Below are 16771 nucleotides of genomic sequence, written 5' to 3'. Positions count from 1 at the left end.
CTCAAGGGTTCCTCCTGTCTCTATCATTCCAGTAAGTCTAGTCTTTTTTATGAATTTGAGTTTTGTTCTACATTTTTCTCCCATTCTAACCAGGACCTTCTATTGCATCCCTGGTCAGAGTGGTCGGTAGTGGTAGCTGGGCAGCATCTAGATCTTCTGGTCTCAGGCCAGAAGAGGCTGTGGTTTATATGAGCCATTAGTCTTTTGGACTAATTGGTTGCTTGAGCCTTTAGTCTCCTTCACTCTCCTCTGCTCCAGATGGGAAGAGACCAATACTTATCTTAGACGGCCGCTTGCTAGCTTTCAAGACCCCAGATACTACTCACCATACTAGGATGTAGAACATTATATTTATGAATTATGTCATCCCAATTGACCTAGATGTCCCCCAAGACTATGGTCCTTAACCTTCAAGTCCAGTAACTCAGTCCCACAAGGTTACTAAGAACTTTCCATAGCTGTGCCCCCCAACTGCACTACTCTATCTATGAATATACATGTAGCACATACAAATATGTATACACAAATACCCACAACTATACCCATATATGAAGCCCTGGTAACAGTGGTTAAGAATTCAGCTGCTAACCAAAAGGTCAGCAGTTCAAATCCACCAGCTGCTCCTTGGAAACACTGTGGGGCAGTTCTACTATGTTCTGTAGGGTGAGGGTATGAGTCAAAATTCAACTCCATGGCAATGGGTTTGGGTGGCACAGTAGTTAAGCATTTGGCTGTGAACCAAAAGGTCAGCAGTTCAAATCAACCAGCTGTTCCTTGGAAACCCTATGGGGGCAGTTCTATTCCGTCCTATAGGATCATGAGTCATAATTAACTAGACAGCAGTGGGGTTCATACCCATATATACACTTGAATGCCCACCCACAGGACTTCTGCCATCTATTTAGCATACATCTCTACCTATGTAACCATTCACAAATTTTTGGTTATTACTGTTTGTTGCTGAATTTGTGTATGGTTTAGTTGTCCTTTATTCTTTCCTACCTCTCAGTGTCTTCATTTATCTTGGTCACGTTATGCTGACTTTCCCATATTGCATATTGCCTTCCCCTTCACCAGAATTAACACGTGTCCACTATCTAGTACTCATCGTAGTGACCCTATAAAAAAAGTAATTTTTTTTTTTTAGGACAGAGTAAAACTGCCCCATAGAGTTTCCGATGAGCACCTATAGGGTCACTGAGTCGCAATCGACTCAACGGCAATGGGTTCGGTTTTTTTGTGTACTATCTAGTAAGCAGTTCTCCCTCCCTTTTCCTCTCAGCCCAACTAACTGTCAAAGTAGTATCATACAATATTTGTCCTTCTGTGATTGATTTATTTGACTCAGCATAATAGACTCCAGATTCATCCATGTTGTAAGATATTTCACAGATTCATCATTACTCTTTATCATTGCACAGTATTTTACCATACGTAAGTACCACAATTTGTTAATCCATTCACCTGCTGATGAGGACTTAGGTTTTCTCTATCTTTTTCCCATTGTGAATAATGCTGCAATGAACAAGAGTGTGCATACATTTATTTGTATTACTGCTCTTATTTCTCTAGTATATATACCTAATAGTGGGATTGTTGGAACATATGCTATTTCTATTTCTAGCTTTTTGAGGAAGTGCCATACCGTTTTCCATAGTGGTTGTACCACTTTACAATCCCACCCGCAGTGTATAAGAGTTCCAATCTCCACACAACCTCGCTACCATTTGTTGTTTTCTGTTTTTTTGATCAGTGCCATTTTACAGGAGTAACAGCCAATGATGAGCCCTGATGGCACATTGGGTAAAGAGCTCAGCTGTTAACTGAAAGGTTGGCAGCTTGAACCCACCAACCACTCTGTGGGAGAAAGATGTGGCGGTCTGCTTCCATAAAGATTCACAGCCTTGGAAACCTATGGGCAGCTTTACTGGTCCATCCTACAGGGTCACTACGACTCATAATCGACTCAACAGCAATGGGTTTGTTTTGTTTTTTGTTTGTATGGTCGCTATGAGTCCAAATCAACTCAACGGCAGTGGGTGTGGTTTGGTTTTGATTCATTGGCAAATGACCACGAACATTTCTTAATGTGTGTGTTAGCTGCCTGAATGCCCCCTTTGCTGAAACGTCTGTTTACTCCCTTTGCTCGTTTTTTGATTGGACTGTCTTTTTGTTGTTGAAGTGCTGATGCTTTCTACAGCTTAGAGATTAGACCCTCATCAGATATGTCATTGCCAAATGCTTTTTCCCAGTCTGTAGGATCTCTTTTTACTCTTCTGGTGGTCTTTTGATGAGCATACGTATTTAATTTTCAGGAGGTCCTAGTTATCAAGCTTATCTTCTGTTGTTTGCACATTTTTAATTATGTTTAATAGTCTACATATGCTATAAATTAGGATCCCTAGCTTTGTTCCCATGTTATCTTCCAGGAATTTTATAGTTTTAGGTTTATCATTTAGGTCTTTGATCTGAGTTAATTTTTGTGTATAGTGTGAGGAATGGATCCTGTTTCATTTTTTCTGCAAATGGATATCCAGTTTTGCCAGCACCATTTGTTAGACTATTTTTCCCCGTTGAATGGACTTCAGCCCTTTGTCAAAGATCAGCTGTCCATAGGTGAATGAATTTACTCTGGGTTCTCAATTCTGTTTCACTGGTCTACGTGTCTGTCGTTGAACCAGTACCAGGGCTGTTTTGACTGCCATGGGTGTATAGTTAAGTTCTGAGATCAGGAAGTATGAGGCCTCCTACTTTGTTCTTCTTCAGCAACACTTTTGCTATTTGGGTCCTCTATCCTTTCCATATAAAGATAAAAAAAAGAAAGTTAGAGATTCGTTTTTCCATTCCGTTAAAGAATAATGTTGGAATTTGGACTGGGATAGCATTGCATCTATAGATCACTTTGAGTAGTACTGACATTTTCACAATGTTAAGTCTCCCAATCCATGAGCATGGAATGTTTTTCCATTTAAGTAGGTCTCTTTAGGTTTCTTGCAGTAGTGTTTTGTAGTTTTCTTTGTATAGTCTTTTATGTACCATGTTAGATTTATTCCCAGGTATTTTATCCTTTTGAGGCTATTGTAAATGGCATTTTTTTTTTTTTAATTTCCTTTTCAGAGTTTTAGAGGAATTCAACTGATTTTTGCACGTTGATCTTGTACCCTGCCACTTTACTATTAGTTCCAGTAACTTTCTTGTGGAGTCTCTGAGATTTTCTATGTATAGGATCATGTCATTTCCAAATAAGGTTAGTTTTAATTCTTCCTTACCAGTTTGGATGTCCTTTCTTTCCCTTTCTTACCTTATTGCTCTGGCTGGGGCTTCCAGTACAACAGTGAATAGGAGTGGTGATAATGGGCATCTTTGTCTAATTCCATGCTCAGGAGGAATCCTTACAATCTCTCTCCATCAATGAAGAGAATAATCTTGTTGGCTGTTAGTTTTGTATATACGCCCTTAATTTTATTCCTATTTTGCTGAGACTTTTCATCAGGAAAGGGTGTTGGGTTTTATCAAATGCCTTTTCTTCATCAACTGAGATGATCATGTGGTTCTTTTCCTTGCTTTATTTATGTGATGAATTATGTTGATTGATTTTCTAGTGTTAAACCACTCTTACATCGCTGGTATAAATCCCACCTGACCGTGATATATTATTTTCTGATATGCTGTTGTATTCTGTTGGCTGGAATGTTGTCAAGAATTTGTGTATCTATATCCACAAGGGATATCAGTCTGTAATTTTTTTCTTTTTGGTGGTATCTTTGCCTGGCTTTTGTATCAGGGTTATGCTGGCTTCATAGAATGAGTTAGGGAGTATATTTTCTACATTCTGGAGTAGTTTGAGTAGTATTGGTGTCAAATCTTCTCTGAATGTTTGGTAGAACTCTCCAGTGAAGCCATCTGGGCCAGGACTTATTTTTGTTGGGAGTTTTTTTTTTTTTTTTTTTTTAATGTCATCTTCAATTTCTTCTTTTCTTAAGGATCTAAAAATTTTTCCATTTCTTCTAGGTTTTCAAATTCGTTACAGTACAATTTTTTCATAATATTCTGTAATAATTCTCTTTATCTCAGTTGTTCTGCTGTAAAGTCACCCATTTCATCTATTTGCTTCTTCTCATTTTATTCCTTTGTCAATTTGGCCAGTGGTTTGTCAATTTTATTGATCTTCTCAAAGAACCAACTTCTAGTTTTGTTGATTCTACTGTTTTTCTGTTTTCATTTCATTTATTTCTGCTCTTTCTTCTGGTAACTTCTTTTGCTGTTCCTTTTCTATTTGATCAAGTTGTAGAGTTCAGCTGTAGATTTTAGGTCTTTCTTCATTTTTGATGTGTGCATATATTGCTATAAATTTTCCTGTGAGCACTGCTTTTCTGTGTCCCAGAGGTTTTGGCATGTTGTGTCCTCATTTTCATTTGATTCTAAGAATTTTTAAATTTCATTCTGAATTTCTTCTATGACCCAGTAGTTTTGAAGTAAGGTGTAATTCAGTTTCCATGTATTTTTTTTTTCCTTGCTGTTTCTTCTTGTTGTTTTCTAGTTTTATTATCATCATGGTCAGAAAAGATGCTTTGTATTATGTCAATATTTTTGTATTTATTGAGGCTTGCTTTGTGGTTTAGAATAAGGTCTATTCTGGAGAAGGATCCGAGCGCACTGGAGAAGGTATACTGAGCTGCTGTTGGGTGGCATGTTCTGTACATGTCTATAAGGTTATATTGGTTGATCATGTTATTTAGATCTTTTTGGGTCTTTACCAAGTTTCTTTCTAATTGTTCTGTCCATCGTTGAAAGTGGTGTGTTAAAGTCTCCTACTGTTATTGTAGAACTATTTCTTTAATTATGTTTGTTTTATATATTTTGGAGCTCTGTCATTGAGTATATAGATATTCAATACTGTTTCGTGCTCTTGGTGGAATGACCCTTTAATCATTATATAATGTCCTTGTCTCTTATAATGGATTTTGACTTAAAGTCTATTTTATTCAAAATTAATACAGTCATGCATTGCTTAACGTTCATGATATGTTCTGTGAAATACATTATGTGATTTGGACATTGTGCAAACACCTGGATCCACAGGGCCTGGGGTCTGCTGTATGGAGCACAGCCCAGGCAACTCCCGCTGCGGACACCTCAGGTGAGTTCTCGGCTGGGTCCCACCCTGCAGCCCACGAAGGCCACAGCGGGGAGGCTCCACAACAGACCAGGGCAATGGTCTAGAAGATCCAGCAACTCCTCCCTGGCTAGGCCCCATGATGCCTGCTGACCTTGGGTGCTCTGGAACAGGAGTGGGCACCCATTTTTCCCAGCAGCAGCGGTGTCTGTTCCCATGGGTGCAGAGTGGGCCCACTGCCAAGTCAGGTTGTGGGCATCCACTGGAGGAGGGCGTGCACCAGACCACAGATGTACACGTGGTTGGATGTGGTCTCAATGGACATGATGTGGCATGACTGTACTGCTACTTCTGCTGTCTTTTGGATACTGTTTGCTTGACGTGTTTTTTTCCATTCTTTGATATTTAACTTGTTTACGTCTTTGTGTCTAAGGTGCATCTCCTGTAGGCAACATATTGATGGGTAATGTTTTTATATCCATTCTGCCACTCTCTGTCTCTTTACAGGTGCATCTAATCCATTTATATTCACTGTGATTATCAATAGGTATGGATTCATTGCTGGCATTTCGTTATACGTTTGTGGCGTTAACAGTTTCTTTGTTCCTCTTAATTTTCTGTGCTGAGCTCTCTCTGTAACTGGGTTTTCTTTTCCTATCAAACATTGCTGCTTTTGTGTTTACTGAGTCTTTTTGGATTTCCTCTTTATTTTGGTGAGTAGATTTATCACTTTTCTTTGTGGTTACCCCAAAGTTTACATTCGTTCTCTTAAAACAGTCTATTATGTCTTGAAATCACCTTGACTTCTTCCTCATACGAAGTTCTACAGCTACATCTTTTATTCACCCTTTCTGTTTTGAAGTTGTCATCATTTATAGCTTAATTCCTCTGGTTCCCTGTAGTCAATTTTTTAGCTTTATTTTGCTTTTGCGAAATCTTCCACTGGGTTGGTATCTGGGTGATTTTGTCGTGTGTCTTTATCTCAGGTTGTTGTCTGATATCACTGGTTCTCTATCTGAAGAACTCCCTTTAACATTTCTTATAAGGCTGGTCTGGTTTTTATAAATCCTCGTAGTTTCTGCTTATCTGGGAATGTCTTACTTTTGCCATTGTTTTTGAAAGACAATTTTGCTGGACACATGATTCTTGATTGGCAATTCTTTTCCTTCAGGATTTTATATATCATTCCATTGCCTTCTCGCCTGCATGGTTTCTGATGAGAAATCTGCCCTTGGTGTTGTTTGAGCCCCTTTTTAATTGATATTTCATTTTTCACAAGGTGCTATCGCATTCTTTTCTTTATCTTTGGTTATGGAAAGTTTGATTATGATATGTCTTGGTGATGTTCTTGGAAGGTCTATCCTGTATGGCGTTTGCTGAGCTTCTTGGATGGTAACCTTCTCATCTTTCATGATATTTGGGAAGTTTTCCGCCAATATGTCTTCAAAAATTCTTCCTGTACTTTTCTTCCTCCTCTTCTGGAGTCCCTATTACACCTAAATTATCCCTCTTGGTTATGTCCCACATAACTCTTATGCTTTCTTCATTTTTCTCTTTTTCTGACTGTTCCTCAAACAAGTTAGTATCAAGGGATTTGTCCTCTATTTCGCCAGTAGTTTCTTCATTGATTCAATTCTACTTCTATGTCTTTCCACTGAGTTATCTATTTCTCATATTTTATTGTTAATCTTATGGATTTCTACTTGTTTTTGTATAGTTTCTAATTATCTATTTATTTTGTCATTTTGTTCTTGCATTGTTTTCCTGAATTATTCTAGGGTTTTACTGTGTTTTCCTTGATCTCTTTGAGGATCTTGTATATAAGTCTTTTGAATTCCTTACCAGGTAGTTCTATTACCAATTCTTCCTCAGGAAAGTTTTCTGCCCCCCCTTTTTTTTGGTCATTTTTTGAACCATCTTATCCTTTTTCTTTATTGTTCTTGTCTGTTGTCCCTGAGGCATTAAGATGTTGTTTTATTTATTGAATTGATTGTATGTTTGTTTGTTTTATTGTGATTTTTTTGTTCTGTTTTGATATATCAGTGCTGGTGGGTTGGGCGTGTTTCTCTGATCACTTGTCTAGTGGCACGGGGGCGCTTGCCACCTGTCTCCAGGTGAGCAGGGCAGTGGCAGATAGGGAGAGCCCATGTCACTGTTCACTGGATGCATGAGATGGCTGAGGATGGGCTGAGAGGGCACTGGCTCATAGCAGCTTACCAAGTGGGCAGGGTGGTTACCAGGGGGTGTGGCAAGTAGCCAGTGGTGCTGGAGTGCTCATATGCCATTTGGCGGGTGTGGGGCAGGTTGGGTGATAGGGAGTGCAGGTGCACTCTCCACTGCTTGCCAGGTAGGTGGGAATGGGGATGGACGGGGATGGGTGAGGGAGAAAAGGAGGGCTCGTACTCTGGTCCCTGGCAGTCAGCGCTACAGGGATAGGGAGGTTGTGTCACTAATCACAAGAAGGGTGGGGGGAGGCGGAGTATGCTCCTCTGTCACTGGGCAAGGATGCCTGAGCAAGTCTTCTTGACTGCAGCCAGCAATTGGGACCTTGGCCTGATCAAGTGTAGGAGGGTGCTACCTGTAGTCCAGTTGAGTGGGGGACTTCCTGCTGATACTCTACGAATCTAGTACTTCACGTGTGCCTCCTACCCCAATGGTCAGGCAACCACTGTTGGTGAGTAACCCTGTCTCTAGATCCTGGCTCCCTCCCTGCCCTGTGGATGTCAAGATGCCTGGAGCTCTCGCCCCTCTTCCTGTACTTCCCCTCCTCAGATCCGATCCATGTCCAGTTCACCTTGCTTTACTCCAGGTATATCTACAGTTTGTCTCCTGTTGGGAATTTCATGAAGTTGCCTTCCTGTGCTCCTCACCTGGGATTGATGCTTGCTTTGTCTCAAGATGGTCATGCCATAACAGGTCAGCTGGCAGGACACCTCTGCTCCATATCTCTCCTTGTTCTCTAGAAACTGTTTTCTATCAGTTTCTTCTTCCAATCAGTGTCCAATCTAATTCTTTATCCTTCCGTTTGATGCTCAGAGTTCCAGGATAGTCATCTGTCATCTGTTTCATTTGGTTTCTCGGGTGTCTTGGTTATCTACTGCTGCCACAGCAGAAATACCACAAGTAGATGGCTTTAACAAAGAGAAATTTATTTTCTCACAGTTGAGTAGGTTACAAGTCCAAATTCAGGGCGTTGGCTCTAGGGGAAGGCTTTCTTTCTCTGTTGGCTCTGGAGGAAGGTCCTTGTCCTCAATCTTCCCTGGTCGAGGAGCTTCTCAGGCGCAGGGACCCCGTATCCAAAGGATGCACTCTGCTCTTGGTGGTATGAGGTCTCCCTGTCTCTCTGCTTGCTTCTATCTTTTATATCTCAAGAGACTGCCTCCAGAGACAATCTAATCCTGTAGGTTGAGTCCTGCCTCGCTAACACAACTGCCAACCATCCTCCTTCATTAACATCATAGAAGCAATATTTACAGCATACAGGAAAATCACACAATACCAGGAATCGTGGCCTAGCCCAAGTGATACAAACATTTTGGGGGGGACATAATTCAATCTATGATATTGGGTATTTGCTGTCGAAGGACGGCATGGTTCGTCTAAGTCACCATCTTGGCTCCTCCCCTCAGAACATCCTTTTTCTACCTTCACACTTTATTGATAGTTATGATGAGTACAGAATTATAGTTTGGAAATCCAGCTGAGATTTGTGAAGATACTTGTCCACTGAGTTTTTGCTTCCAGTGTTGCGGCTGAGAAATCCAGTACCATTTTCATATGTAGTCTTTTGTAGAAGAATCTGAAAACTCAGAGAAACTTCTTCTGAACAAAGTCAATAGCTTTCCAATGTACCATCAACAATCAGTTTAAGGAGGGACAGGCAGACGTGGGGAAAAATTCCCGTTTCCAACTGTAACAAAATTCATAAAGTCTTTGGGAATAAATTTAACAAAAATATCAGACCTATATGGAGAAATTTTTAAACTTTACTGAAGAATATAAAAGACCAAAAATGAAGAGCGATAAGCACTGTTCACAGATAGCAATGCTGTATATCATAAAAACAAAAATTCTTTCCAATTTAATTAAGATTCACTGCAACTCTGTTCCAAATCTCCATAAGGTTTATCCACTAACTGATCCTAAAATTCACAAGAATAATAAACAAAAAAAGAGCCAAAGTAATTTTTTAAAGGAAATAAAATTTTCCCTAACAGATATCAATACTTACTATAAATCTACAATAATTAAAACTATGTGGTATGCAGAGAGAAAGATAAAACAATGACTATAATAATAATAACCCAAACCCGGTATTATAATAATAATAACCCAACACCCACTGCCATCGAGTCTATAGAGCACCCCAAAACAGACCCATACATCTGGGAACATAATACGTAATAGAGAAGGCTTTATAGAAATGGCAGAGGAAGGATGTACCATTCAATAAATGGTGCTTAGACTACTGGTTATCCATAGGGAAAACAGAATTAGATGCTCACATTTCATATGAAAATAAATTCTGAATAGGTTAAAAGTCTAAATGTGAAAAGCAAAAACTTTGAGAAGAAACATTTAAAACAAAGAATCTGAAGCAAAAATGGCAAAATGTCAACAATTATTGAATTTGGGTAGTTTCAATTATTTTTTATAGTTCTATACATGTTTGAAATGTAAAAACTCATGAACAATCTGTAATAATTACCCTGTATCCCATATCTTCCACTATATCACATGAAGTCGCATTATCACTGGTATGCCACACTGTCTCTTTGATGCTGCAGCCATACATAAATACATTTTTCTTTCGGGAGTGGCCATGATAATCACAAAAAACCTTGAAAAGATAGTGATAATTTTTAAAAATTAAAAACTTCAAATTCATATTTTACCACATAAAACTACTTAACATCAAGCCAATAAACAGGCCTGTTCCATAGTCCTTTTATTATAACAGAATCATCATTTAACAAGTACAACAAATAAAATAGCTTTGAAAAGGATCTGTGATTAGTTCTAGAATTGATAAATCCTTTGACAGTCCTGCACCAAGCCACAAGGTCCACTCTTTGTTCTGTATCTACTATCCACCATTTAAAAAAACAATAAATTCAGGTATAGCCCAAATCTACAGCTGCAGCCGCTATTGCCCCAGAGGGCTGTTAAAACATGTGCCTAATTTAATAGAACATGAAAACACTCTCATGAAAAATACAACTAAAAAGTGTATGGTTTAAACTTAATTTTTAAGAGCATTTTAAAAATGAATAAAAAAGGACGGACTATCATGTCAATTTTAACCCTCTACAAAGTTTTGCAAGCCTTCTCAAAGGATGATTAGATAATTTGAACTCTAATATAATGAGAACACTCTAAATAAAAGCTCTAGAAATGGAAGAAACAAGTATATTAAATATACATATGTCTGTGTGTATATGTGTATATGTGTATATGTGTATATATGTATATATGTATATATGTATATATGTATATATGTATATATGTATATATGTATATATGTATATATGTATATATATATACTCCAGCATAGTCCACACCATGGCTATACTACATTGCCCAGGCATGTCTTGAAGATTTCAGTCTGAGGGCTGACAAAAGAGCTCAGAAATAATACTTCTAATGGTTTCAGAATTTAAGAATCTGAGAGATACATACTATTATCTCAATGTTGTTCAAACAATGAAGTTAAAAACCTAAAATTTACAACCAGGAGGCTGATGAACAAAAAAATAAAAATAAAGGGCTTGTGAGAATTACAAATGCTAAACCTGATGAAATATGGTTAATATTCTATACATTATATTAATTCGGATATTAATCTGACACCATAATTAAAAGACAAGTGATTGATAGCAGGAAAAGACATTTTAAAGAAATTGCTTGGCACATATTAACATTTAGCTTTTTAGTTTTTATAACCAGAAACTAATGTACAAAATATTAAGAGAGTAATCAACAAAAAGATTTCTTTGACCACGCAACGTAAAAACAAATATTGCCACTTACCAGGGGTAAACGCTTCACTGCAGCCAGGTACTGCAGCAGCCCCTTGGCGTGGTAAATCGTAGGATGTAAATCTGGATTTGGACTTTGCCACTGTCTGTTCAAATCCTCTCCGCTTAAAGAACAGCGGTGGCTACACAGGCGTAAACACAGAGACAATGACAGGAAAACACTGGTACCAATAAGCCTCTATGTGAGTTGCTGGTTTGATTTTATGATTTTATTCCATATCTTCAAAAAGGGGGGCTCAACTGAATGTATATTATATTCATTTCATTAACATTTGTTGAGAATTCACCATGTGCAAGATCTTGTGTTACGTACATTTAACTGCAGTAAGCTTTCAGATTTATAGGTCGAAATTTTCAAGCTACAGAAAAAATTAATTCTCAATCCTATGGTTTATTATATATATACTTTATAAAATTTATAATTGGTCATACTTTCCATTTAATTACATATTAATCATTTATTATACAGTGAAACCTGTGAAAGCCAAAACTCAACGAGACTGCCTTGTTTTTCCGAGTTTTGCAAGTTTTCCATCTTTGACAGGATGCAGTCTTACCACTTTCCTATTGTTCTATATTAGTGGAAAATGTAAGAGTTTTTCTTCTCTGACAGGCTCTGCCCTACACAGGTTTCAGCTTTCCCAGGTCTCACTGTACTAACAGTCTACATCTTGATTGCAATAGTAATTATATAAAAATGTCTTCTGAGAAAGGGAAGAATGTGAAAAATATGCATTCTTGTATAAATTCAAAAACATTTTCATTTACTCATAGGTACTAAATATTAAAGCCATTTGCAAAAATTTAGGCAAAAAATCATAAGGTAATAACAGAAGGATAAACAGAATTCTAACTAGTCAAAATGTTTCTGAATTAAAACTAGACATAAGACCTCATTTTAGTTCCACAGCCATAACACAGTAACTAAAAAGAAATTATTCTATTTATTAAATTCCAGTAATTTTCTAAAATATGAGAAATATGCAACTTCTATTGAATAAATATGGTCTCCTCATTTTTGGAGATGCTCATGGCAGCTAGACTAAACTCCACCTTTTAGAAGCACTCCGAAGACTGTCTAATTGCCAGAAACAAATAACACCACCGCTTCAAAAGTAATTATATTCCAGTATTTCGGTCTAGTAGAGGGTCAGCAAAAAAGAGGAAGACCCTCAATGGAAATGGACTGACGCAGTGGCTACAACAATGGGCTCAAACAGCAATGATTGTGAGGATGGCACAGGACTGGGCGGTGTTCCTTTCTACTGTTCATGGGGTTGCTGAGTTGGAATCGACTCAACAGCACCTAGCAACAACATTTCAGTCTAAAAGGAGCCGGGCCCTGGTGGTATAACAGTTAAGTGCTGGGCTGCTAACCAAAAGGTTGGTGGTTGAACCTACCCAGTGGCTTTAGAGGAGAAACACCTAGCAATCTGCTTCTGTGAAGATTAGCAGCAGTATGCCGTTGAGTCAATTTCCACTCATAGCGACCCAACAGGACAGAGTAGGACTTAGGACTGCCCTGTAGGGTTTCCAAGGCTGTAATTTTTACAGAAGCAGACTGCTGCATCTTTCTCCCCCGGAGCGGCTGGCGAGTTCAAACCACCCACCTTTCAGTTAGCAGCCAAGCACTTTGCTATTGCACCACCAGGGTTCCTTCCATAAAGATTATAGCCAAGAAAACCCTATAGGGCAGTTCTACTCTGTCACATGGGGTTGCTATGAGTCAAAATCGACTCGATGGCACCCAACAACAACATTTCAGTCTAAAGAATTTCTTCTGTCAGAAATGATACCTCCTAGTATCAGGAAGAGGTTAGCGGATAGGGCTAACATTCCATGTTAGTGGGACACTATCTCTGGAGATTCTAACTTGGGATAATCCAAGATTACACCATTGACAAATAAGTAAGAGGGAAATATGGAGGTATATTTTAAAAACCTTCCTCCTATCCTGACACTGTGATTTCCTTAAAGCAACTGAAGCAAGACACACAGGCATTGTATGAAATCATATTCTCATGAATAAATATGAAATTCCTCAAAATATCCTACTATTAGCACACAAAATATATTTTCATTTAAATAATGCATCGTAGATGAATCTCCCACCAAAAGTTTCTTTCGTCTAGAAAAATCACAAGATTCGTTTTCCAGATTAACCTGGAAACTATTATTTCAACAAGTTTATACAGGACAGTCACAATACTTCACAACATTTCTATTATTTCTTAACTTACTTTCCATTGATGACACCATCTGGATTTAGCATAGGGACAATTTTAAAAATATAGGATTCTCGCAAGCTCTGAGCAGTAGGGTTATTACTCATGAGATACTCCAATGTTCCTTTCATAACCCAACTTGCGTTAGTTTCTCCAGGATGTACCCGAGCAGATAAGAAAACGTAAGGGCGATTTCCTAAAGTACACATAAAATCTCGAATTAAAATGAACTACTAAAAGTTTCTATGATATTTTACTTTGGGGCTTTAGAAATGTTTCTACTCAATTGGGAATTCTGATAGGAATTCATAGGAGAACTCGCAGTGCGCCTACTATATGCCAGCCCTGCAGTAAGCCCTATGGAGCAAACAAATAGAAAAGCAAAGTCTAAAGGAGCTCATAACATGAACAGGACACAACGGGCAGTATCTGAGTTAGCACAAAATCCACTTATTTATTTCCCAATAATTAATCTAACATGTAAAGTTTGTTCTTTAATATAATCTTGGTTTTATAAAGAACAAGCAGTTGGGGAAGTTTTCAACATAAATTTATTTGTCATAAAGCCATGAGGAAGAGAGGGAAAATACAATCTTATCCCTGATTTATAGTCGCCATGGTAAATACAGAGAAAAAAAGTATCTGTTGGAAGATTTACAAAGGAAACTATTTTTCACTATACATTTAAACATACATGTCTACAAAATAACCACTTAGCTCGCCCTCTCATATTTTCATACATATCAAGCTCTTTCTTTTCCCGGAAAATACTTTACCTTCTTATCAAAACGAAAACAGTTTTCTTATTTTTACTACCACAGCTGTACAGCTGAAGCAATTTTTAAAATATAAATGGCAGGGAAAACAAGCAGCTGTTCAGTACTAGCTATTAAAATATCTGATAGGTTTCTGGATGTTATATTTATAAATAACATTACTTGTCAATTTAAAAATTGATAGTATTACATGAGCTCTTAAAACAATGTTGTATTATACTTGGAGTATGATTTCTAAGCATCAGAATTAAGGAATATTATTATCAAAAGGGACGTTAGAGGTCATCTGATTCAGCTCTCTCATTTCTGAAATGAGGAAACTGAGGTCCAGAGCTGGACAGTAACAGGACCAAGACTAGAACTCAAGTCTTCTGATGCCTATTAGTCCTAATATTATTTTCATTACAAAATATATATGAAAAAAAGAAAAATAAGTGAAAATTACTGGTATTTTGAGTGAAGAAGACAGACTTACTGAATTGACAGATATGTTCATAATAATTAGACTCTGGCATTGCTGTTATAGTCACCAAGGGACAGCTGTTTCCAGACAGGGTTTCACACAACACATCTTTTCGAAAATAGATTTGTTGAGGATTGTGTGCTGATTCCAATTTTTGAAGATGCATCTTGATAAAAATTTAAAAGCAAAGTATACAATCATTTAAAACCTCCCTATGATATACAGAAATAATGCCTCCAGATCTCCACGTAACTAGAAGCGGATCAGATTCAGAATCCCTTGTTTGAAACCCTCAGGGCCAGGTGTACTTCACACGTCGATATGTAGGGAACGGCAGAAAGGTGACACAGTGCATGGACTATGAATTGTGTATCACCATCCGCAAGGTCGGGGGCAGCAGCCTGCTATTGTTACTACTGCTGCAGCAAGACACCTGAAGAGTCGCCCTAAGGAGTACCGAGATTCTAAATAAGCTCCCATCAGTTCCAACTAATTGCTGCCAAATTAGTTATGGAAAAGCTCTTGGTTTTCAAAGCTTTTGGGTTTAGAATTGTGGATAGGTAACTGTAAACCTGCAACAGCAGTCTAAAATTGAAGAAAGCAAATTATATAACGTTTATGAACAAAACTGTGATTATATATAAGACTTTTTATAATCTGCTTTTATCATTTAGCAATTTATACACATATACACATATATTCATAATTATGAACATTATACCATATCTTTAAACACATTTAATGTGTTTTTTCAAAGAAAAAACTTTTAATGCCTTTATTTTACAGTTAAGCCAAAAATAAATCGTCCAATCCCTCATTTTACGATACTTAGTTGGTTTCCAAAATGTTTGCCTGTATCTGTTCTCATACCCACTATTTACTGAAAGGTCACTATCAGCCAGAAACTGTGGAATATGGCAATGAATAAATGGAGAGGGGAGCCTGGCCTAACCTGGACAGTTAGGGAAGGTCTTCTAGAGAAAATGAGATTTAAACTGAGATTCAGTGGATGAGCAGAGAGGGAAGAGAAGAGTACTTGCAGGCAGAAAAAAAGTATGTAGGGGACTACAAGACAGGGGAGCAAATGGGGCATTTCAGAGAACTGAGTAAGGTTCATTATAGCTAGGCCAGAAGGAACAACAGTGAGGAATAGAGAATCTGAAACAGAATAAGGGGCCTGTTAGACCAGTCTTTCCCAAAGCATGCTAAACATACTTCAGGTAATTGAGATAACTAAGTGGTACAGGTGTAACACTGTAAAAATTTTAATAGGTATGTATTTTACTGTAAATTAAAAAAAAAATTTCATGAGTATTAATTTAGAATGAGAATAAATTTTAGAGAGTGCATTAAAGTCTACTTAAAGATAAAAATAAATAGCTCAAACAGTATGTGAATATGGCAATGGTATGTGGATATTGTGAAAAATAGCAGACAAATAACTAAATGAACCATGCAATTTTAGATTTCATGCAAAGGGCAAGAGAAACCACAAAGCAAGCGGTTATATGGCTGTATTTGCCATTGAAGACCTCTCAGACTGCAGTAGGGAGAAAAGACTGAAGAGGAAATGAGGTAAAAGTGAAGCCTAGGACATCAGTTGGCAGAAGTCCAGGTGAAGAACACGGTAGCCTGGAAAAGGTAATGCGGTAGTGAAAGTAGAATTCAAAATATATTTAAAAAGTAAGATCAGTAAGGAAGAGTTATATATAACCATGCAAATAATCTTGAAGATATATTTTTATATACATTATAATTATTTTCCTAGAATAAACCCAAAGATAGAACTACTAACTCAATAAATACATTTTCTACTGCTGTGTTATTCACAGAAATCTACCTGAACATTATGCCTACGTTATAGGTTACAACCTTAATTAAGATAAAATGACCCTCTGCCTCATGTTGTGTTCTCAGCCTTGCTATCTCTTCTGCTCTAAGGATTGTGTTTTTCTTTCATTTTTTCTCTCCCCAATAATTTGGAGGTTTGTTTCCAATCACAGTGGTCTCTGATCTCTTTCTCGGTAAACTGCTCACATCTTCATTATGCTCGCCCGTTCGGGCCATTCTGAGAATAAATCTACCATGGTTGGTAATTTAATTACTTGAATCAACCTATAGTTGCATTGTTTAGTTTTGCAATGCAAATATCC

At 37.6% G+C, this 16771-nt stretch overlaps 1 protein-coding gene across 12 annotated transcripts in view; it reads right to left on the bottom strand.

Moving 5' to 3' along the window:
* The window catches only part of AGTPBP1 (ATP/GTP binding carboxypeptidase 1), a 195495-nt gene that overhangs the window by 39494 nt on the left and 139230 nt on the right, over positions 1 to 16771 (bottom strand). For 11 of the 12 annotated variants that reach the window (XM_023544714.2, XM_064291168.1, XM_010587484.3 and 8 more), the window contains 4 exons: positions 14631 to 14784; positions 13395 to 13575; positions 11147 to 11276; positions 9825 to 9956 (listed from right to left, as the gene is read on the bottom strand). The exons of the other annotated variant lie outside the window; for it this stretch is intronic. In XM_023544714.2, coding sequence (XP_023400482.1) covers positions 9825 to 9956; positions 11147 to 11276; positions 13395 to 13575; positions 14631 to 14784 — 597 coding nt within the window. The remainder of the gene's footprint in view (positions 1 to 9824; positions 9957 to 11146; positions 11277 to 13394; positions 13576 to 14630; positions 14785 to 16771) is intronic. 12 annotated transcript variants of the gene reach the window in all.

This window comes from Loxodonta africana, chromosome 9 (assembly GCF_030014295.1).
Source record: "Loxodonta africana isolate mLoxAfr1 chromosome 9, mLoxAfr1.hap2, whole genome shotgun sequence".
Classification (NCBI taxonomy): domain Eukaryota; kingdom Metazoa; phylum Chordata; class Mammalia; order Proboscidea; family Elephantidae; genus Loxodonta; species Loxodonta africana.
This window is presented reverse-complemented; position numbering and strand designations above follow the sequence as displayed.